Source organism: Heliconius melpomene, chromosome 10, assembly GCF_056956725.1.
Source record: "Heliconius melpomene rosina isolate 202511_hmr_F chromosome 10, ASM5695672v1, whole genome shotgun sequence".
Classification (NCBI taxonomy): Eukaryota; Metazoa; Arthropoda; class Insecta; order Lepidoptera; family Nymphalidae; genus Heliconius; species Heliconius melpomene.
In genome coordinates, this window is record NC_140398.1 from 10,455,422 (window position 1) to 10,478,493 (window position 23,072).

The 23,072-nt window shown below is 30.6% G+C and overlaps 4 protein-coding genes across 7 annotated transcripts in view; 2 read left to right on the forward strand and 2 right to left on the reverse strand.

Moving 5' to 3' along the window:
* LOC146535571 (neuronal acetylcholine receptor subunit alpha-10-like) overlaps positions 1–9,596 on the reverse strand; it is a 33,287-nt gene extending 23,691 nt beyond the window's left edge. The window contains exon 1 of one of the 2 annotated variants that reach the window (XM_085192255.1): positions 9,497–9,596. Coding sequence is in view for 1 of the 2 variants with exons in the window: in XM_085192254.1 (XP_085048380.1) it covers positions 5,882–5,933 (52 nt within the window). In the remaining variant the exon portion in view is untranslated. Of the gene's footprint in view, positions 1–5,881; positions 6,252–9,496 lie in introns of those variants that run through there. The other variant, XM_085192254.1, reaches the window with a different exon arrangement.
* Positions 9,597–12,484: 2,888 nt separating this feature from the next.
* Positions 12,485–16,215, forward strand: LOC146535572 (uncharacterized). Its single transcript, XM_085191880.1, has 5 exons — positions 12,485–12,758; positions 12,857–13,605; positions 14,604–14,792; positions 14,987–15,095; positions 15,377–16,215. Exons 1-5 carry the CDS (start codon positions 12,621–12,623, stop codon positions 15,482–15,484), a joined length of 1,293 nt encoding a protein of 430 aa, XP_085048006.1. The 5' UTR covers positions 12,485–12,620; the 3' UTR covers positions 15,485–16,215.
* Positions 15,566–19,638, reverse strand: Cdc2rk (cyclin-dependent kinase 10). Its single transcript, XM_085191881.1, has 8 exons — positions 19,479–19,638; positions 19,269–19,387; positions 19,112–19,184; positions 18,854–19,028; positions 18,016–18,218; positions 17,448–17,675; positions 16,980–17,198; positions 15,566–16,644 (listed from the first exon to the last, which is right to left on the reverse strand). The coding sequence occupies exons 1-8, from the start codon at positions 19,486–19,488 to the stop codon at positions 16,451–16,453; spliced, it is 1,221 nt and encodes a 406-aa protein (XP_085048007.1). The 5' UTR covers positions 19,489–19,638; the 3' UTR covers positions 15,566–16,450.
* Positions 19,639–19,688: 50 nt separating this feature from the next.
* LOC146535574 (methionine aminopeptidase 1D, mitochondrial) lies at positions 19,689–23,004 on the forward strand. 3 transcript variants are annotated; one of them, XM_085191886.1, is made up of 7 exons: positions 19,689–19,857; positions 19,940–20,051; positions 20,145–20,358; positions 20,439–20,630; positions 21,255–21,362; positions 21,450–21,603; positions 22,765–23,004. In XM_085191886.1, exons 2-7 carry the CDS (start codon positions 20,005–20,007, stop codon positions 22,953–22,955), a joined length of 906 nt encoding a protein of 301 aa, XP_085048012.1. In that variant the 5' UTR covers positions 19,689–19,857; positions 19,940–20,004; the 3' UTR covers positions 22,956–23,004. The 3 variants fall into 3 exon arrangements, with proteins under 3 accessions (XP_085048012.1, XP_085048009.1, XP_085048011.1); XM_085191885.1 differs by having other exon boundaries at positions 19,718–19,857; positions 19,930–20,051; XM_085191883.1 differs by lacking the exon at positions 19,940–20,051 and having other exon boundaries at positions 19,706–19,857.
* The last annotated feature ends 68 nt before the right edge of the window (positions 23,005–23,072 follow it).

Consider the following 23,072-nt stretch of genomic DNA (forward strand, 5'->3'; position numbering starts at 1 on the left):
TTTGTTTCTAAAGAGGTTTTTTTTAATAAAAAATCTATTTCTTTGTTTATAGTTTTTTATTTCTTAGTGTATTGTATTTTACAAATGAAGCCCTTTCATTTAATACCCACATTAAGTGGATTGTACAAAAAATTTTTGATCCGGCATTTTGTTACGTCGGCCATTTTGTATTAACAACAATATTAAAAAATAAAATCTGTTTCACGCTGTATCCCTCCCACAGCAGAGAAAGCAGAGGGAACCTAGTATTAAGTCACTCCATTATTCACTTTCTGCTGAATTCTGAAGGCATTGCATCAATAAATAATAAAAATAATTTCCGCTCTACTAAATAGTACTAACAATCACAAACTCGTATGCCCATTCCAAGTCTAATCATCTATGCATATTTTATTAGCAGATCTTTATCTTCAAAGATAAGACGAGATTTTATCTTAAGCCGTTTTTCAAATTCACAAAGCCACTTATACGAAACAGACCTTGGATTTAAAAAGATCAGAAATAAAACAAAAGAGTTTATATTATTTATTGAGATTTGAAAAGGTACGACAGTGAAATATTTAAAACTTATAGGAGACATTTAATTAAATTACAGTGACGTTTCATGTTCGTACGAAAAAAACGTTATTAACGCTTTGAAAAATAAAATCGGAGCTCGTAAAATTGATGAAAATAATAACTTTTGAGGCCATCATGGCGTAATCGGCGTATTATTGTAAAAACGATGCAATCGTTGTGAGTTCGCCGTGTTCGAGAGGAGTGTATAAATTATTTTCATTTCACTTACACTGGTTATATAAAATGTGGCATTGGGTTCCCACACTGAACACATAATGTTCCGTCGGTTCCTACGTACCCCGCTAAATGCGGCATTCAGCGTGAAACTTTAAAAATCTTTTCACTTCTACCCATTTCTGTTTGAAATAATATTATTATTACAACCAAAGTATTACTTTTTTTACAGAACTTACAGTACAGTACAAAGATCAGAAAATGGAAATTTATATTTACAGAAAAACGAACATTCGAAACTTATATTTGTATTTCATTTGATACAAAATATGCGTTACACCATACGTTCGCCAACTTAGTCAACTTTTATAATTTGTCCTTCCTGTTGACCTACAATCCTGAAATTGACAAGGAACCCTGGGTGGCCTGGAGTCCGACTGGCACTTAAACGGTTTTTTTTAAATATAAATACAGCAAAACTTTATTCTTGCTCTAACAAGCGCGTCTGTTCTCATAGAATTATTCATTACAATTACTTGAGTTAATTTCGTTTTAAATGAACTTAAAATTCTTTATTATACCAATTAGCCAACTTCTTCGTCCAATGAAAACTTCTCCTTTATAAAGCATTAATTTTCTTACATTAGATCCATCAAATGTCACATTTCACAAAATGAAAAAAAATCTCGCATATGGAAGGATAAACAGAAAACTTAATGTTTTTTTCCCCACTTCTCGCCTAATTTTCGAGGCATTTTGTGGAGGAAATTAACACTATGTTAAAATATGTATATGTACTTAAATTACATATATTTCTTATTCTCTATTATTAGGAGGCACATTCGAGTGACATCGATTTACGCAATTATAGAGTCGCTTTTCCGGTTATATGAATTTCCTTCAATACTAACAAAAATAAACATTATATATGCAAAGACCTCGTAGAAGTCTAGTCTCTTACTAGGAAATTAAGACCTTTACCTTAATTTTCGCCTGATGAGCATTTTTTATCTCGGTAAAGGAATCAAAAGAGGAAACAATAAGCCAGGCGTTTAAAAGTACCTGCACGCAGATGGTGCAAGCGAAGACAAACAGCGCCTAGTATTAAATATCTCAGCTATAAATATTTAAAGAAATTATTTGAAAAATTTAAGAAACAGCTTTAACAAATCGCGTCATATTGAAATAATAAATGGCATTCTCGAAATGAGATTTTTTAATGAAAATTTATATTGCAACTTAAATAGAGCTGGATAGATAAATTGTATTAATTTATTCTTTTCATATTTTTTACTTTTGTCTTTGAAAGCTTTTTCTTCTTGGTTAATGCGATAAACCAAGTTGACAATCGTATGTAATAAGATAATCGTAAAGTAATAAGTCTTCTTGACTAATAACAACATAAAAATAATATTCTATAACAATGTTGTTTTTTCCTAAATATACTAAATTCTATATCCGATTTCTCCAGTCCACTTTACTGCATAAATCTATTAACACAGTTATTTATTTTATAACAACACTTACACAGAAATTATCTAACAAAACTATCATATTAAAAATATTTTATTTTTGCTATTAAAATAAAATTGTCCGCCGTTGCAATTAAATTTTGTTAATAAAATTAACAAAGGAAGTCTACCGTAGCCACCAAATGCACATGAACATTCACTTTTAAAAACAGGGATATACAGCCCTGCCAATTCCGGTTGCGGCCAATCATACTATTTAAACGAATATAATATATATCTTTAAACATATTCTTATTTATCTAGTGTAGTTGTATATTATATAGAAATTTGAAGTATTTGAGCAGAATAGGTATATAATTCAGAACATTTTCGTTAATCTCTCTACCCATCTTATCCAAAAGAGTAAACACGCCAATCAACATGTCATGATAACATTTAGTAATATTATATTTGATATTTATTTATTAATCGATATATGTCTGTAATATCATATTTGGTTTATTTATTAAATAATTTAATTGCAATTTACGTATTAAACACATATATTATGCAAATACAAATTGAGGCCAGTCGTGGCGCAGAGGCAGAAAATGTGACTGTAAAATCGACTGGTTGTAGGTTCGATCCCCACTCGAGGAGATTTTACAGCCCATTTCTTCGTGTTAAAAGCTAACAAGCAAATTAATTTTTTTCTTAATAGTTTATGTAACAGTTCTTTTATTAACATTTTCATCTAATCAAATAAACAGGTAATTAATAGAGCTTATCTTCTTCATGCTTAAACTGATTTAAAAGTACATATATAAACGTGTATGTAAATGTAACTATAAGTATATCAAATATGGGATACTGTGTTTTTTGGTCGTGGGACCCAGTTAATTGTTTGATGTTATTTAAAAAGAAAATTACTTATCTGTATTTTAATAAGGACATTAAAGGGTATTTTGGACTTAGAACTCACAATGGGTGGACCTAAGCTACTTCAACACAAATCAACACGGTAATATTACGTATCTAAACGAAACGGCAAATCTAATTTAAATGCCGACAAAGTTGCGTTGGTGATAATGATGTTTTGTCAATCAGCCTGCGTTATTCTAAATCAAAAATAACATTTATACGTAATAAATGCACGTGCGTGAGTAAAATTTAACAATTAAGTAATAGTAATAAATATGGAATTATTGAAAAAAAATAATTATTTAATCGTATGTATTTGATGTTACTATATCCTTTTTAAAAGAACCGTCTACATATTTACTAAACAGTTCTATAATCTCCACGCTTCTAATGATGACAGTTCCAACAGGAAAGTTTTAATCTTTATATAAAACAATAACTTGTATATTAAATTTGCTCTACTAAGAAAAACAAATCTGTTTTAGAAATTCATATTTCAATATTATTATTTGATATTTGGACTATTTAATCATTTAAAATCAAGTTATATTATTATTTAACAAAATTACTATTGCTTAATAATATAACCATTTTCTATTTCAATTAATTTCTATTTAACGAGAAAGGCTATCTTGACAAAGTACGCTCTTGTCTAACATTTATCTTTTTGATTCATGATTTTTCTTAAAAGAAAACGATCAAAGTGCCTTTAGAAAATTGTAAATAAAAGATGAGTTAAAGTTAGAATAGTTACAGTTTGAATGTTAGTATATTAAAGTTAGTAAAGTATATCTTAAAATATATACAAGAGCAAAATATGATACTTGTGGGTTCTAGTCTTCGGGGAATATTATATTCAAAACTATCAATTTCCAGCCCCAGTATGATAGAGCGTTAAAGTTTAGTTGGGACACTTAATGTTATTGTCGTAATGTTTCTAGAGACAGAGAAAATCGAGAATGGACTCGCACAAAATATTATTATCACAAATATGGTAAAATTATATTAATACTGTCTTGAAATTATATTTAGACGTCTTTATAAATTCTTACAAGATTAATTAAAATTACACTTCTATTGTTATGACATATCTAACTAAAATTGATTTTTGAACTTACAAATGTGTTTTGTATTAAAATACTGTTATACTTAGATATTGTGCATAAATAGTTGTTATAATTGTAGGCATAATCATTTATCCGTTTTTTTTTTCTTCACGCATTCATAAAAGTCCAAGTATGGCTTTATCTGTATAAGTTATACCTGGACTTTTATATTTAAATAAATGTTGTGAATGTTGCCACTTTGCAGAAAAATCATTGTTCAATTAGAATAATGATTTTCACATCACATTTCAATAGGCAAGTAAATGAACAATTCCGAGCGAATCCATTTCACTCGTTAAACAAAAACAACAAAGAAAAATATTTTAGCGACGTAGTGATTGAGCTTAGAGCTGCCTGCAAGTAATTACTCTCGTTTTTTTTAAATTTTCTTCTATTAGGATACGTTTTAATTAACATAAAATAAAAAATCGGTCAAGAGCGAGTCGCCCACTGAGGCTTCCTTAACAATTTCACGATTGTAGGTCAGCGAGAAGTACAACTTATAAGAGTTAACAAACTTAATTTTGTGCATATGCCCATTTGCATTCATTTTATATGAGATGAAATACAAATATATGTTAAGGGTTCCGTTTTTACCTTTTCAGGTAAGGATCCCTAAAATAACTAATTGGTCTTAACTTAATGCTATTACTATATCGACTTATCTCTCATTCTCATTCCTTATAACTTGAATACTAAATAAAAGAATAATCCGTCAAAAAAAAGATGTAAGCATATTATACCAATATTGCGAAAATATAATACATACGAATATATTTAGTCATTTACATTACAATACACCAGATATTTTATATACAAAGAAATAAGTGAAAAAAACCAAATAATGTTCACTTATTTGACAAGGGTACAGGGACTAAAGAATTCTGATAGAAATCCGGAATGGAATAACAATTTGTAGAGTCGCAGGACGATTTAAGAATGTATAATGTTAAATTTTTACTTTCATTTTTAATTATTCTCTATCTATCTAGAATCTAGTAGTAGCTGGACATACAAATAAATCGAAATATTAATATAATATTATTTAAGTACTAACTTTGTATATGTGGAAGAAATATCTCTATTCAAAAAGTAAGTCTTTATTTTAGCATTCCATAATTTATTAATTATCATTTTCAATGTATAAAAAATATTGTTAATAAACAACACTAGTCTGTGAGTTGTTTTAAAATGCTACTCACTGATACAATAACAGAGACGATATTTTTGTCGCAGTTATTTTAATAGTGAAATGTTTCGGGAGCTCTACATGCACGCTGCCAGCCCGACTATGAGAAATTGAAGATACAGGAAAAACAGTATTTCGTTTATTTTTAATAGAACATTTAAAATATGAGAAGAAATAGAATATAAGTATATTAATCGCTTTTTAGTTTTTACATCTCTCACAATTCAGTAAAAAATATGAAAAAATAAAGGTGATGTAGCTAAGGTTCTTCTGTTACCTATACAATATTTGCGAATAAACGTTGTTATTATTTTATGATAAAACCATTAATATGTTTTTTGTATATTTAATTAATTCTTTAATACTAACAAATAAATGTAAATTGAGACATTTAATTACGTATCATTATAATCTACGAATGTCTTAAACTTCTAAACTACTCAACTTGATCTAGTATTTTATGAAACTTAAGAAAAACTTACCTTTACAGAATATTGCAAACATCCAAAAATACGCGGTAATTGGGTATCCCATTTTTAACACAAATCACAGGTAAAATTAAATATTTAAAGTCTAAACAATTTTACTTAATGGAAATTTAAAAACTTTATTATTATTCGTTTAATTAATAAAAATATATTTTGTATTTTTAATACATACAAATGAATAACAGAAAATAAAATACTCCTAAAGTTATCCTCTTCTAAATAAATACTGGCAAGTGAAGTAGAATTTTTCTATTGTTTAGCAGAAAAAAATAATATTAGTAATAAATTGTTTATAGCGGTTGTAAAATGTGCTTAACGGTGCGTACAGAGTTACGTGCGGACGAGCCGCGCGGCTGTCAGCGCAGCGGCCCTAGAACTGCTGCACGGTAACAGTGTGGCAGAGTGATGCTGATACAAAAACACTTTTGTGGAATAAAACTTCACTTAAACTTTATTTTTTGGAATTTATGTTTAAATATACTATTTAGCTATGTATTAATTTTTTACTTGATGTATTGAATATTATTGAATTACGCTAGTCGGGCTCGCCCAACCAAGGTACCATACAAAAATTGGAGGTCTCGAGCTTTTTCTGAAATTCAGGCTTACCTTAGCTCTTTCATCTGATACCTGACTTGAATTAGCGGCTTTGATACTAAATTGTGCCGTCCTTTTAAGTTGTAGAAGATGAATATTAGTTACAATATAAAAATTTCCAATCCATCTCATAGTTCTTTAATTTCGCGATTCGCGATAAACATAAAGACTTTTGTAATCCATAATCCATAATTTTATTTACAGTTCATTTCCCACATGAAAACAGCTTACCCCGAATGGGAATCGAATCCATAATTACTGTTTGTTCAATAATATATAGTCAAGCAAATGATATTATTAAAGCATAATAATATATTATTAAATATCATAATTGTATATTAAAAACGTAACAAAGTACCGACGCCTCATTGTGATGGAATAGCACTTTGAAGCGCACAGTTTGTATGGCTTTGTCGCTCTGTCAACGGAAGATAAAATAGAGCAGCTACTTTTCTTCACATGGAAATGAAAACAAGCTTATTAATATGGACAGAAAACTTTCATGCTATGATGAATCCTGTCACAAGACTTTTTAGAAAGCAGAAGTTTCTATGGTGTTTGGTGTCGTTGGTGGTCCCAGTGGGAAAACTTATGTTTTACGCTGTGCCAATGAACCTTACAGTACAGTGTCGTGAATAGCTGAGTATTTTTTTTAACTTCACGCTGTATTCCGCACTTAACAGGGTAGGCAGAGGGAACCTAATGTTAAGTCATACCGTTACTCACTTTCCGCCTAATTGTAGAGTCATTTTTTGTTGACTAGCGGAATTTAACGCCGCGCCTTGCCTTGTTACTAGAGGTTACCGAGGAAATGACGATATTAAATATTTCATTTGCTTGAGTGGGGATCGAACCCACAATCTGTCGCGTTTACAGTTCCATGTATGCCCCCTAACCCTGCGTCATGACTGGCCTCACTAGCTGAGTAATGATGACATGAAATACTGATTATGCGGGTAGATTCAGGGTAGACATGATAGAATAAATCAATTCTTCGAATATACATATATCTACTATTAACTTAAATAAAAATAAAGGTGTATACGAAATATTTTTAATATTTCGAGACGTATGTCTACTTGCTTACGCGAGGCACGTTTAAAAAAGGGTAAACGTAAGTCAAGCGTGTTTTTTTAATTGTATTGGAAATATTTTAAATTAAGAACATGTTGACGTAAAATTAATGAATAATTCATTGTAAAACATATGATAAAATTATGTTTGTAGACATATCGATGAATTAATTGATATAAGAGAAATAATCACCCTAAAATTAAAAGATTTATAAAAATAGTTGACACCGTCGAGTTTAAAAAAAAATAATCAAATTTTTGCCTGGTTAAGTAAAGTGTTGTGCAATATAACTACGAACGAACAGAAAACATATAACGTAGTTACTATTTAATATTCTGTGAAAATGAAAAGCAAGTCGGCCTTATAAATTGAATTTCTTTACACAATTACACTGTTGCCAATGGGAAACGGAAATTATTTAGGATCTATTCCGCAACCATTCAATTATTTTAAAACTATGTTGTGATAATTTCTGCCGTTGTAAGTTAATAATGTAGTAATAAGGGTAAATAAATTATAAATTATAATGATAATGATTTTATAAAGTTTTCTTTTTCTATTTTTGAAGGCAGAAGAAGCAGCAAACTTATATCATTCTTGATATGCTATTTTTTACCAACTTTACAAAATGTCGAGGTTCTCAATTTGACCGAGAGATCGAAATTATTTTTCTACTTTATATGGTTTGAAATTATCATTAAATTCTATTATCCCATTTTTATACAATTTTGGTGGTGGTGATGGTGGCTCAAAGCCACATCATGTTTTCTCGATTTTTTTTCATCCCTCAGTTATATGTACGGAGTACTTGATAATTTTCATAATTTTATTTTTCAAAATCATGCTACATCATTACCATACCTTCCAAATTTCAACCATACAGTAACCACAGTCTCAGAGTAAAATGACTGTGACATACGGACTGGCAGACAGCCAGACAGACGGACATGACGAAACTATAACGTTTTGTTTTTTGCTATATATATTTCATACTAGGTATTCTATTCGTGCACAATAAATATTTTATTTGTTAAGCTTCGATTAATTATACACTAATTGGGTATAATTGATCGAGGTCGTTAAGTAACAAGTTTCAAAATTGTATACACGTATTCCTTTTCAAAGCAACTATAAAAAAAAATTACAAATACTTGCAAAACTAATACTTTATTATTACAAAGTACATTACTACAAAAGACAAATAATTTACCAATAAAAGGACTAAATTAGCAAATATAAATCAATACAATGATGAGTATCTAACAAGATTTACGGTTAATGAAATGGGTCTCGATATTATTTTGAAAAACGTTAATGGATTGTTGATTGAGTTATACGCAAGCTTCTAATACGATGCCGGCGGTGGTTTTAATATCGGGTTTTGTATATTAGTAATTCAATTTATAATATTAAAACAGATAATTAATAAAGTATTATGTTATTTTTGTTAAGAAATTTATATGATATTTTTTTAAAAAACAATATCTATTTTTATTTATAATAATTACAATTTCACTTTAGAGATATAACAATAATTATAGTAGTTACAGTCTTTCGTTTTCAACAATTACCAGCCGTTGCCTACGTCATTACCATACCTAGCTAGTAGTCACTGTAATTTGCCTACCGACTTAGAAAGAAGAAGCGAATAATTTCTCATTTAGTTCTCACATTTCTCTCAAAAAAGTCAGCAAAATATTATCTTATTATTAAGACTTAAGCAAGTTTTACAAGTAACTAGCAGAATAATTACAAGTACAAAAATTAAAAAATCGAATTATCTTAAATGCTCTCAACAATTATCAATTTAGTGTGAAGTGGCTGAGATGAAATTAGTGTATTAAGAGCGCCCGCAAGCAGCAAGCATCTAATGCGGTATGAGTAGAAGCCAATTAGTGTTGTCATGTGTTCGACGGCGCGAACCAACAGCCCACTTACCGATTAGCTCCAGAATCTAGATGCAAACCAGTGGATGCGTGTAACCGACCGTGATCCGTCGTGATTGCTGGAACATTACTCCTTCCTGAAACATATGTTCAATAGAAACTGAAAAATATATATTTAAACTGAAAATAAAAAATATTTTAAGGGTAAGCGTCAATTTCAAATTATGATATAAGGGATATTTGTTTACTGTGGATCTTCTCCATGCTTCTCGAATATAGAATCTCGAAAAAAATATGGTGTGGATGATGAAACACCATCGTGTTCAAGCATTTTGTAGTATTGTTATAGATACGTATCCATCACAAGACCAATCCTTTAACTATTGGAGATTTTTTAATAACGAGCCTTCACAAACTCTATTGATCGATGGTTTATTTCTTTTTATATTTCTTCGTACTCTTTCTCTTGCTGTTTCACTAGGAAGATTAAATATTTCAAATATTCTTTTATAGTGACGCGAATATTGAGCGCTATTTAAGATTACCTTACGCCTTTCTAACAAGTATTTAGCTGTTCCTACTAACTATTATCAACATGATACAAAATTAGCCATTCGTTTTGCTTTTCTAAGCATATCTCATACATTTTATAATTTATAATTTTCATACATATATAGTATTAATACTATATAATACTATATATGTATACACAACAATAGTAATGTACGTATTTCGACACGCTCCTCCCATATAAACAATTAGATAAAATAATAATTGTTACAACTGTATAAAATACTTTTTAGAAAATCCTATATATTGAAAAATGTAGTTTCTAGTGATAGGTAGATGCATTCAGGTGTAAAACCAATCAATTAAGCGCAGTGCTTCGAAGCCGCCGCCACACTTTCAGTAGTCATGCTTTTGTTTTATTTAAATTTTCTGAACGGTTATACGTTTTCTAGTTCTATTAAATTTCTTAACGTAACTAATAATCATTGATTTATGTAGGTACTAATTATGAGTGCAATAAGAAAGCGATTATTCTACAATAAACAAAGAGTCTTTACAAACTACACTTATTTAAACAATTCTTTTTTTTAGCTTTACGCTGTACCCCGCTCACAGCAAGGTAGGCAGAGAGAACTTAGGAACATAGTGTTAAGACACTCCGTTCCGTTTTTAAATATAAACTACGTTTTTTTAAATATTTTTAAAGTGTTATTCCACACTTAGGATTTTATGTTTTCTTAATAAGTATAAAAACTACGTTTTTAACTACGTTTTTATACTGTTTTGTATAAATTATATAAAATCAATGTAATTAATCTAAACTCAACAAAAATAAAAGAAAGAATAAAAAACAACTTCAGTTTACAGTTTCAATATTCTTTAATTAAGGAAACATGTAAGCATGTGGGAACATTATAATTATTTTCATATTGATGTTGTAAAGGTACTCCGAAGTTGCACTATAATAGCTTTTAATATCTTTCTCATATTTTTATATGTTTGGAAAGACATTTTTAACAAAAACAAACCAAAACAATTCACACCAGATTTGAAAAATGTATGTAGGTCACTCTTTGAATAGTATTCAAGATGAAGTTTGATCCCACTCTTCAATTATATCAGAATCTTCGCATTGGTATATTCATAAGTCGAGCCAGATACATAATACTACTTCCAGTAGAAAACTTCATGCGATGCCGATATCAGAACTAAGCTCCGAGAAGAGAAAATATAATAGATAGATTTGAATATCGGCAGCTCTGAAAGGCAAAATATTTTATACTAACTTTACACGTAAATCGATATTGATAAATTTATTTTTTCTAGGCTGACCTAGTCTAAATAGTTGACTGGTTACTACCAGTCAACTCTGGTCTTTACTGAGACCATCAACAGTAGACATTATCAAGACAAAATGTTATCAAATCTTTGTTATAAATGAAATATTTTTTATTCGTAAAGTATGTTTTTAATTCTCCTGTAATACATTCACGGTACCCAAATATATTTTTAGATATTCTCTCTGCTACTACAAATGTCAAATATACCAACCATAAATTCTAAAATGGTTGTGTACAAATGATTATAGTCATAAATAAGTAATGTTTCACAATCTCTATATTCTCTTTCTTTATTCTCTTTTTTCTTAAGTAAGTTATTGTGCTAAATCATTACATATATATTAAGTAATAATTTTATTTTACTAACTGAAGTGTGCAGCATTATTAATAATAATCTTAGGTTTGCACTTACCTGCATGTGTTGCAACATTGTGAAACAAACATCTAAATTGAAAATTACGGGAACGTCGTTAACGAAATTGAACTTGCACTTTTACATGCCTTCACATCCTGCTATGACAAATAAAGTTATAATTCTTAAAATGCTTGTTATAAAGAGGTCCAAAAATCTTTAAAGTACAAAGTAAGGTTCTCTAAATTGAATAATAAGCTAAGAAATAATTATTATTGAGGAAGAATTGTGGAGATTAATTAATGTACAGAATACCGTTGTTTGCCCATACCACATTCACGTTAGTGTGTATATGGAGGTAGATATTTGATTTACACATGCCTACCGTATTGTACTGGCCTATATTTAGGTGAATTTGATGGGAAAACAATTTCTTGTATATAAATTAATTATCTATTAATAATTAACATTATTATTTATGATAATTATTTATAATAATCAGTAATTCTGTTAGAAACGACAAGTCGGGTTTTTATTCACGCTGTTTCCCGCATATAGCAGAGTAGGCAAAGGGAACCTGGAAACTTAGTGTTAAAATATTATATATTTTATATTTTATTTCCCCGAATGGTAATCGAACTCACAACCCAGGTGCACGCTTGCCACTGCGCCCCACTGCCCTCGCGGTAAAAGGATAAAAATAAAGTAAAGAAGTACAAGTAAAGGTAAAAATTAAAAGTTGTAATTTTTAATGCACTGTTATTGCATTAAAACTCTTCTAGAATATTCAATTTTTTTTGCTGTGAACATTTTTATATCGCTGGCCGTTTCTTAAATATGTTCGCGTGACGTGCTAAGCATGTCAAATATTAATAAAAATTTTCGAGTGCAAAAATGGCTATATAATCAATAAATATACATGTAACTTATTTATATAAAATTCTCTAAAATCGTTTACAATTTAAATCAACAGAATGAATGATTTCGCAAGTTTAGAAAAGACGATTGTTCGTGAATTGTCCTGCCGCCTGTGTTTGTGTACCGACGTTTCAAAACTTAAACCGCTTAACGCTGAAATAAAACGAAAAATAAAGAAATTATTTGACATTAGTGTAAGTGTTGCGCTTATGTATTTCTTTTTGTGAAATGTTTAAAATTGCATGTTTATAGTTATAGCGCTAATATTTCAAATATAACTAACTGGTTCCAGATACACACCGATGACAGCCTACCAAAAGCAATATGCCACGATTGTCTCCAGCAAGTCGGATCTCATCATCTTTATTCTGTAAAAGTGGAAAAAACACAAAAGTTCTTGGATTTCTACAACGTGAAAAGTAATCTAGAAAAACAAAACCGTGCTCAGTTAAATGAAAATAAACTACACCCTATTATCAGTGCTTTAACAAAATCTACGGACCAAAAGAAAATATCTGATAATACGGAACAGAATATAACACCTAAATTTACACCACCCCCTGCGTCATCTGAACTTCAACAAGGAGACGTTAAACTATTAAAAACGCAACAAAAGAAAAAATCCCCGTCTCACATGAAATTTTTAGAAGCTATGCCTTTAGAGGAATTCGCTGTTTCCGAAAGCTTAGACAAATCACTTTTAAATACTAATCCCAGTACCAAAACATCAAAGGATGTGAAGAAACCTCAAAATTATCCAAGTGACAACGTTGCGAATGACGTATTAGACCCTATTGTACTAATAGACGGACGCCCCGCTAAGCATGGCGCAGAACTGGACAAACAAATCAGCTTGTTTTACAAAATGCAGTGTTGCATTTGTCAGGGACAAGGGTTTAATTTCAAATCCCTCATGAAACACTACAAAGAGAGGCACGGCGTGCCGGGATATGTCACCTGTTGTGACAAAAAGTTTCACTACTTTTATCCGAAGAAAATTATAGAGCACATGGCTTACCATCTGCAACCCAACATATTTATGTAAGACAAGTTATTATGCATATATAGCTATTTGTATTTTAATCACTTGTGCGTAATTAAATTGGTAATTTAAATTGATTTTCAATGTTACTTATTTTAATATGCCAACGAAGTATTATAACATATTTTTATGTACAAAATTAAAAAGCTTATACAGCTTTTAATTTTTTTCGTTTCTTTATTGCAAAATAAGTACTATTGGGAAATACAGCTAATATGATCATATTTTCGAATTTTTAGATTTTACATATAATTTATTAAATAGCTGGTCTTGTCTTATAACGATGCTTTATCTGATATTGTTTTTTTTATAAATAAGTATATTAATTCATTACCGCTACCATCTACGCCTGTGAATACGAGTTGGTTCGAATTTTCATTGAGAGAATTTCAAGTTATCTTAGTCTTGTTGGACAAAGTGCAATGTAGGGTTCTGCCACTCAACAAGCAAAATCTTAAATGTAAAAGACAAGGTGAATAATTTGAGTTTTACTTCATAAAACTTCTTGTTAACCATTCCACATCAAAGGGGGAAATATGTAAAAATAAAGTTCATTCTTATTAAATGTTTATTTAAAGGCGGCATTTAATTTAAATTCATGTCAACATCTCTAAAATTGGGCTATAAAAGAAACTTTGTAGTTAACAGAACATTTTGCTGCTTTATTTAGCTATAATAAACTTAAAACGGGTTGAAAGATTTATCATACTAGTACAATAGTAGTGCCTACAGTTTAAAATTAATGCGTGCACATTAATTTTCAATATATTAATTTTAAAAATATGTAGCATGGCATTTTAAAAAGGTGACTCAAAAAATAAGAATTAGGGGCATATATATATTTTCTTTTTAATAAACGTTTACTTGGACTTGTATAAAAGAAAACTCTATTTACCTACCACAATATTTAGAAGTTTAAATTACCTTGGTGCTTAATATTGAAAAAAAAAATAAGACCTTAATCCAGTATCAATATTAAAAAAGGGCTTAATTTCAGGTGTACCAGTTGTCACCATAATTTCCAAACTTCACAACAGCTAATTGAACACCAAACTAACGGTGGCAGATCACAAGGCAAGATCACATGTCCGAGATGCTCCGAGCGGTACCCCACGTATCAAGAACTCGGGTGGCACATTATAACGCATCGTTCTGAAAAATTTCAATGTGATTATTGTGGAAAAATGTAAGACTTTCATTCAATGGTCATATAAATTTTTACAACTTTTTCAACCATAATTGTGGTTCTTGTTTAATGGTATGATCTTATTCATTAGATAAGATACTTAAGTACTTATTTTGTAATGAGCTTCACCGAAAATACAAAAAATTGTCTTTGTCATTTTAATTTATGCTTTATTTTCTGCCAACAAATTCTAGATTAAAACATCATCATCGGAAGAAAACTGTTAATCGCATGGAAGACCTTATACTTTGTTCTCAATGTGCACGCATTTTAAGAAGCATAGAGAAACAAGAGAAGGAAATTGTACGTAAAAAAAATTAATAAATTTATATTTTTTAATGTGTACCTAAGTAACAATTTACTTACACAGAATGTTACCTCACATAGTGGAATAGGAGGAACCTGGGAGCCTAGTGTTAAGACACTTCGTCCCCATATGTTAAAAAAAAGTTACCAAATAAATTAGTGTTATAGAAATTAGCTAGTTTTTCTCGTATATCTTCGATGTACAGACAGCGATCAGTCACATTTTTTTATGTGTATGTACATTTATTTTTATTACATGTATTTCAAATTGTTTACAGAAGGAGAAAGTAAAAGCTAAAAACAATGACGCATTAACTCTACAAAAGTATCAAAAATTTCGTCAAGCAATGGGACTGTCAGGCGACGAAGACGCTTCAACAGACTAAAACGAAAACACGTTAAATGGAAAAAAAAATTGTAATCGGTCTTTTCTTATAAAAATGATGTCCATAAAAAATAAACACTACTTATTTTAAGAAGAATTTATTTAAAATATTATTATTCATATATTATTATTCATCAGCTTCACGCTGTATACCGCACACAGCATGGTAGGCAGAGGAAATCTACTGTTAAGATACTCCGTTCCCCACTTTCTGCCGAATACTGGAGGCATTGCGTGTTGAGTGGCAGAACTCAACTCCGCGCTTTGCATCGACACCAGAGCGAAGAAATAGAAATATAAACGTAAATAAATATTTAACTTACTTTCATCGCGTCGCGTTACAGTCACACCATAGTGCTGCTGCGTCACGACGGTCTCAAATATTGTTATTATTAACAGTATATATAAGTACTGTTACAGTATAAGACAAGTGAAAATTAGAAACCTTGCTATCCTGACAGCTTTATCCGCCATTAGTCGATCTTACAATTGTGAATTTAAATAAATACATGTGATTTAAATGAATACAAAAAATATTTTTTAAACTTTACTTTTAAGAACACCAATGTCTATGGGCACAGCAATATTACACGGTATATTATCATTTTATTTTAAACACAGTCCATTAGAAGTACTGGTAAAAGTAAACACTACTGGGGCCATTAATAAATTACGTCACACAACAAGTGGAGGTCGACGAAGTGAGATATTGTTGTATAACAAGGAGTAGGGATAGTAATTGCATCACATTTCAAAATATAATATACAAAGAATATCGAAACTGCTGTTATTTCGTAATTTTTAGGTGTAAATTTAAAAAAAAAAAACAATGTGATGTTATACTAGGTCACCTAGACCTAGTGTGACCTAGTGTGACGTCGTGAGAAGCTATGGGAAGATTTTAAAATCATAATATTCGAGTGACGTAATTTACGGATGGCTGCTTATATGTAAAATTTAACACATATTATTCTAATCTACGCTTTTTAACTAAAGACCCCAAGAGATCAGAAATGGCTGGCAAGTTGTTAGTCTGGTCATTGGCTCCCGTGTTTAAGTTAGATAGTGGAATGTTTAACTGATTTGATTGAGAACTGCTCTTTTGCTGCCCCTTCATATTTCTATGTTGTGGAAAACTGGGCATCAGCTTTGGATCACACGCTAGAAAAAAAATTACAAAATATAAATTTGGCTAAGCAAATTAACTAAAATTACCTTATTACAAATTTAGCTTAAAATATATTATACATAGTTATATTTTATCTCCTATATTGTAAGTTTTTATTTCATTAATTATGAATGTTAAATTATTATTTTTATATCTCCTTTGGGATATGATTTAAATTTTTTACAGCTTTTATGCATGTACAAAAAAGGGTAGGCCGAGGGAACCTAGTATTAATACACTCTGTTCTGTGTATAAGCAAAAAAAGGAATCAATCATACAATTTTTAAAGTCAATTTAAGTGTTAAATTCACAACAAAGGTTAACTTACGTAATGGATTTTCCTTGAAATATGAGCTTTGTAAGCACTCTTCCGCAGTAGCTCTCTTATTGGGATCGTACATGAACAAGAAATTCAGAAGACGGAGTCCAGCTGCGGAGAGCCATGGGAATTTTTGTTTTAAATTATTATAGGGTTGTTGCTTCAATGTGAAGTTTTGTAAAGCTGGCAATGAACTAAATTCAGGCCAAATTGCATCTGAGGGAGTGCCTGTAAATAATTTAAAAGTTAATTAAGTTTCATAACATAAGATATACTAAGGATATTTTTTTCAAAATGAATAGTTTTCACTTTATAACATAAGGTCCTTAAGTTTTATATATTTAGTTAGCATATAATTCTAACACATTTTTTGTTCATTTATTCATTTATTGCATAATGGAATATAATGTAAGCAGATAAATTGCATGTTGTTTTACAAAGGTACCTTATCTAAATAAAACTCCTACACAAACTTACCAAGTAAATCAACAATAAGTTCCAATTGTTCTATTTCAGTCCAGCCCGGGAGCAAAGGTTTATTAGCCAATAGTTCTCCAAGAATACACCCTGCAGCCCACATATCTAGAGCTGGAGTCTGTTTTGGAGACTGCAGAAGTAATTCAGGTGCTCTATACCACAATGTTACTACTCTAGGTGTGGCACTGCGAGCTGGGGCACCAAGCCATCGCGCTAATCCAAAATCAGCTAAAATGACATTGATATCATGCGGAATACAAATTATAAGTTTAAATAAAAATAAAATTAATTAAAATCTTTTTTAGTTTCTTATTCAGATTATATTTAGACAATATTTATTTCGAAAATATATAAAAATTTGCACTTAGCGGGATTTGAGATTCATGCCTCTTTCTTGAAAACCCTTCATTTTTTTATTTCCAATTCTTTCCATTACAATGTGCTTCCAATCCAAAAGCTTAATCCAAAATCCAAAGCTTAATTTTACATAGCACAAATTTTTATTTTCATTTTGATTGTTATTTAGTATTGTTGAAACTGTACAAAAATTATGTATTAAAGAAAATACCTATTTTAACACAGCCTTTGTCTGTTAGCAGCAAGTTGGACACTTTCAGATCTCTATGAACTATGAAATTTGAATGTAGATATTTTAACCCCTTTAAAACTTGTAGCATCAGGCATTTTACTTGGGATTCAGTAAATGGTGAAGACATATTATCCAATAAAGATGCCAAATCTTGCTCACAGTATTCCATTGAGAGAAAAATGCTGCAATTAGAAACACATATTAAAAACACCTTGTATATATTAACTAAACATCGGCATCACCGTGACTCTAAGCACCATGACCATGGGTTTGATTCTGACACAGGAAAATGCATTATTTAATATTTTCATTTACACACTCTCGTAACAAAGCAAGGCATGGGGTTGATTTCTGCCACTCAACAAACTCAAGAGTGTTTAATAGGAACACAGTCTTAACACTAGATTCCTAGGTTTGTACTGCCTGCCTACCCTGGTATATAAGGAAAAAAAATAAAGACTATAAAATCACTGACAATCTTAATATTCTGCATCCAGATGGAATATTTTCCTTTTTTTGTAGAAGTATAAAGTGAATATTATTAGTAGAATTTATACTTTTATGCAAAAGTAGTAACTATAAAAATCATAATATTAAAGTAAACAGATGCAGTTGAATCTCATTAATCCATCACAATTAAAGATCATATGAAATTTACTTTGGTACAGAGAGAATCTTGGATTGACTGACTTGAATGCCACCAATAATGAACAATTTAAAGAGACCCTTTAAATCTTTACTAAGGTTACAAGTTCCAGGCACTGCTGCAAGTTCCTTTTTCTTTCTTGGTATTAATAATACAGCAAAATATTATTACCTTTCCAATGACCTTCCTACAAGCACTTCTTTGAGTTGTACAATATTTTCATGGCGACAAGACATTAATACTTGTATTTCCCTTAAACCACTAAGAGGCAATCCATCCTTCTCTACATCCATCCTAACTTTCTTCAGTGCTACTATGTTGCCATTTAATTTATCTTTTGCCCTATCTGAAACAATAGTTTCTAGTTATATCTTGCAGAATACATAGTAGCTTATACATAGAATACATAGTAGCTTTAAATATACTTACATACAATACCGTAAGTACCTTCTCCAATACGATTAAGCTTTTCAAATTCGCCAACAAACCTACACCTCCCCAACTAAAAATAAAAAAATATATATAAGAAAATGTTAAAATTCATCGCATATATACAGCAAGTTTCTTGTAGGTTATGTTTACTAACTATGTCTTTCTCGGGTATCTCCATTGTTTTTCCAGTTCTAAATGAAATTAAAACACCTTTACGAGCAGCAGGCCCTGTAGGATCAGCGACATCTTGAGACGGTAAAGGTTTTTCAGAATCTGAAAAAAACATTTGTTAATTTTTATAATCCAAATTATAAATTATGAATGAGTAACTAATACAATTATTACTTTTTATAAATAAACTTACTTTGAGACATGTTTTATTATGTTCTTCTTATATTTAGCAATATTTTTTTGTAATTACAATAAACAGTCAACACAAGCCACAAATAAACAAAATAATCTTGAGGATTGGCGGACCGGCAAATGACGATTTTTAACAGATAAATTATTAAATTGACAGTTTAGCACTGTTAGGTAGGATTCTTAGGAAAACTTTTGAGTATATGTATTCTGTGATTCATAGAATGGCAAGACATCTGAGTAAATGTGTTCTGTGGACATCTGTCTTGCCGTATGATTTGACGTTTATTATTTTATATATTACAAAAAAAAATACAAATATTCGCAATGGAAATTCCGCACAAAATGTTTCGGTCTGTGGGGAGATTTTGGAGAACAAACATGTAAGATTTTAAATAAGTAACTTTTTTATCTTTAACCATTTCAATTAAAATATTTAAATGATTATTTAACAGTTTATTTTAGCTAAATTTGATTGAATGATTTCCAATACAGTACATTTTTTTATTAATTTTTAATCCAACGAGGAGATGAGAATTCCTAAAATATATAACCCTCGGGTACAGAATCAGTTGGTGTAAGTAATTTTGTATTTTAATACATAGTAAAATAAAAATGTACTGTCTTATTGCGTAAGTGGTGAATATTATTCATACGAAAATTATTGTAGAAAACGTTTTGGGATTTATGATAAGGTATTACCAGTTGAAACTACTCCAAGTCGTCTAGTCCCTGATCATATTGAAAGACCTGATTATTTGTCGGGAAGGCCATTATATGTGAGAAAACAACCAGAAATCAAGGATAATGAACAAATTAAGGGGATGAAATGTAGCTGCAACTTGGCTGCTAATATATTAAACAAAGTTGGCCCATTTGTACAGGTAAAAAATATAGTGGTTTGAGTTTTATAAACAAAAAAATCATTGAAATTAATATATAATAAAATCTTGGGCAATTTTAGCCAGGTGTGACAACAGATGAAATAGATGAGCTAGTGCATAGCTTAACCATAGAAGCGAAAGCATATCCATCACCCTTACATTATAAGGGATTTCCAAAAAGTGTCTGTACATCTGTAAACAATGTTGCTGTTCATGGAATACCAGATATAAGACCTTTGCAGAATGGAGACATAGTTAATGTTGATATAACAGTAAGAATATTTTTTATGTAATTGCAGGGTGTACCTACCCTGCCATGCAGGATTTTTTTTTATGAAAAAACATAAGGCAAAGAAGCATATAGGTCTTCTGATGGTAAGTGATCACTGCCACCCACTACCCCGTGTAACACCAGAGTAGCTACATGTGTGTTGCCAGGTTACTTTAAGATGGAAATAGACACACTTTTTGAAGGTCCCCTGGTTGTATCGACTTGGAAACACTGTGTGTATGCCATTCCACAGTTGCATAACATGTAGAAGGGAGTTCCTACGAAACTGCACAGTAGTAGAGTGCCACATATCCAGATGGTGTGGATGATATTTGACATACTATGCGGTTGGAAAATTTGGTGGCAGGTAACAGGTCATACAGATCCCCATGATAAGTGCAGTAAAGAGCATGCAGCAAGGAGATGTCTCTGTATAGCAAAGTACAAAAGGGAGAATGTGATTATTTAGTGTTGATATACTCTCTCTCAGCTTTTCACCTGAACTTAAGATATTGCATGTTGAGTAGAACTGAATACTGCTTTGTTATCTATAAGTGAAAATAATTTCTTCCCTCAGGTGGAGATGAAACTCACAATCACTGCTTTTTATTGTATGTCATTTCAGGTGTTTTACAATGGATACCATGGAGATTGCTCAAAGACATTTCTGGTGGGAGATGTAGATGACAAAGGTTTACAACTTGTAAATGTTACTGAAGAATGTCTTCATCAGGTTAATGTTGTCATGCTATTATTATTTTCTTTTATTTGTATCATTGAAAGTATATGAATGCTATGTAATATTTATTCATTTTAACAGGCTATAGAAATTTGTGGTCCTGGAGTACCATTTTGTGATATAGGCTTAAGAATAAATAGAATAGCAAAAAGACATAAACTTACTGTTTTGCCTGCCTTTATTGGTCATGGCATTGGGAAATATTTTCATGGCCCACCTGATATTTTTCACACATGTAAGTGAATATAAATTAAAACCAGTTTAATTCAAATATAATAATAATCCGTCGTGGCGCAACGGCACAAGGGTGTGACTGTGACGCGACAGGTGTAGGTTCAATCCCCACTTGAGGAAGTGAAATATTTATATATGTTTATACTTCCATTTCTTCGCTCTGGTGTCGAGATAACACGCGATGCCTCCAGAATTCGGCAGAAGGTGGGTAACGTGTAGTGTCTTAATGCTGGATTTCCTTTACCTTCCCTGTTGTGTGGGATACAGCGATATACTGATTTATTTTATTTTTGTATGGTATGCTATATGTAATATCAAGATAACTGCTTAAAATTATTTTGATACATATAGAAATAACTCATCCATACTCATCTATGCTTGTTGGTTTATAATTAAAAATAGTCCAAAATTATCAAAATCAAACCCGATTTTGATAATTTTTTTTTCATTTCCTTACAACTCAACATGCTGTCTCAAAAATTAGAAGAAAGTGAGGGGCTGATTATAACACAAACATCCCTCTGCCTCTTCTGCTATGCAAATAAGTGTTGGTTTAAAAAAAATTACATCAAAGATAATTAATTTACATGGTTACATATTCTGAGTTTTTTAAATAACAACAATATAGTGTTTGTCAGCGCCACTTTAAATGAAACCACAGTTCTAACTACTCTTTAAAAGCCTAATACATTTTTTTTCCAAAAATGAAAAAGTTATTTTTTTATACAAAATAAAAAATAAAATTATCGTTGTAAAATAAATAGCCATTTGTTAAGTAAGACGCACGCACCATAAACCTATCAAAGGGACACCGCCGCTTACGCCTCATTCCGAAATCGAGTCGTAGGTATTGGCGGCAAAGTTAAAAATTTTTTACGTTATTGGTATCTATGCGTAACTGCGTCACATGAAATACAGGTATGGATAAAAATCGTGAAATGAAACAAATATATATGTCTAAGCTGTTGAGGTATCTTTATTAATTTCTTTTGGTATGGGATTAAAATATTTTACCTTTTATTCTGTTCCCGTAAAAGGAGTGTTAACGCTTCCAACCTGTATAATAATAAAACTTCCCGGCTGTATAATTCAATTACTCTTTGGATTTATGATGCTAAAATTTAAAGATATGTTACAATACAAAAATATATTGATATTTCAGTGAACCGCTACCCGGGACTTATGAAAGCTGGTATGACATTCACTATAGAACCTGTCCTATCTCATGGTAATGAAATGACATTAATATTACAAGATGGCTGGACTGCTATTACCGAGGATGGAGCTAGAGCCGCACAAGCGGAACATACTGTATTAATAACTGAAGACGGAGCTGAAATATTAACAAAATGATAAAAAAAACTAATTTCTTTTGAAATACATAGATTTTTAGTAAAATAAATTTGATTTTTGATCAATATAGTGATTTTTAGTACAATATAATACCTTAGCGTAATCTTGTCATTTTTA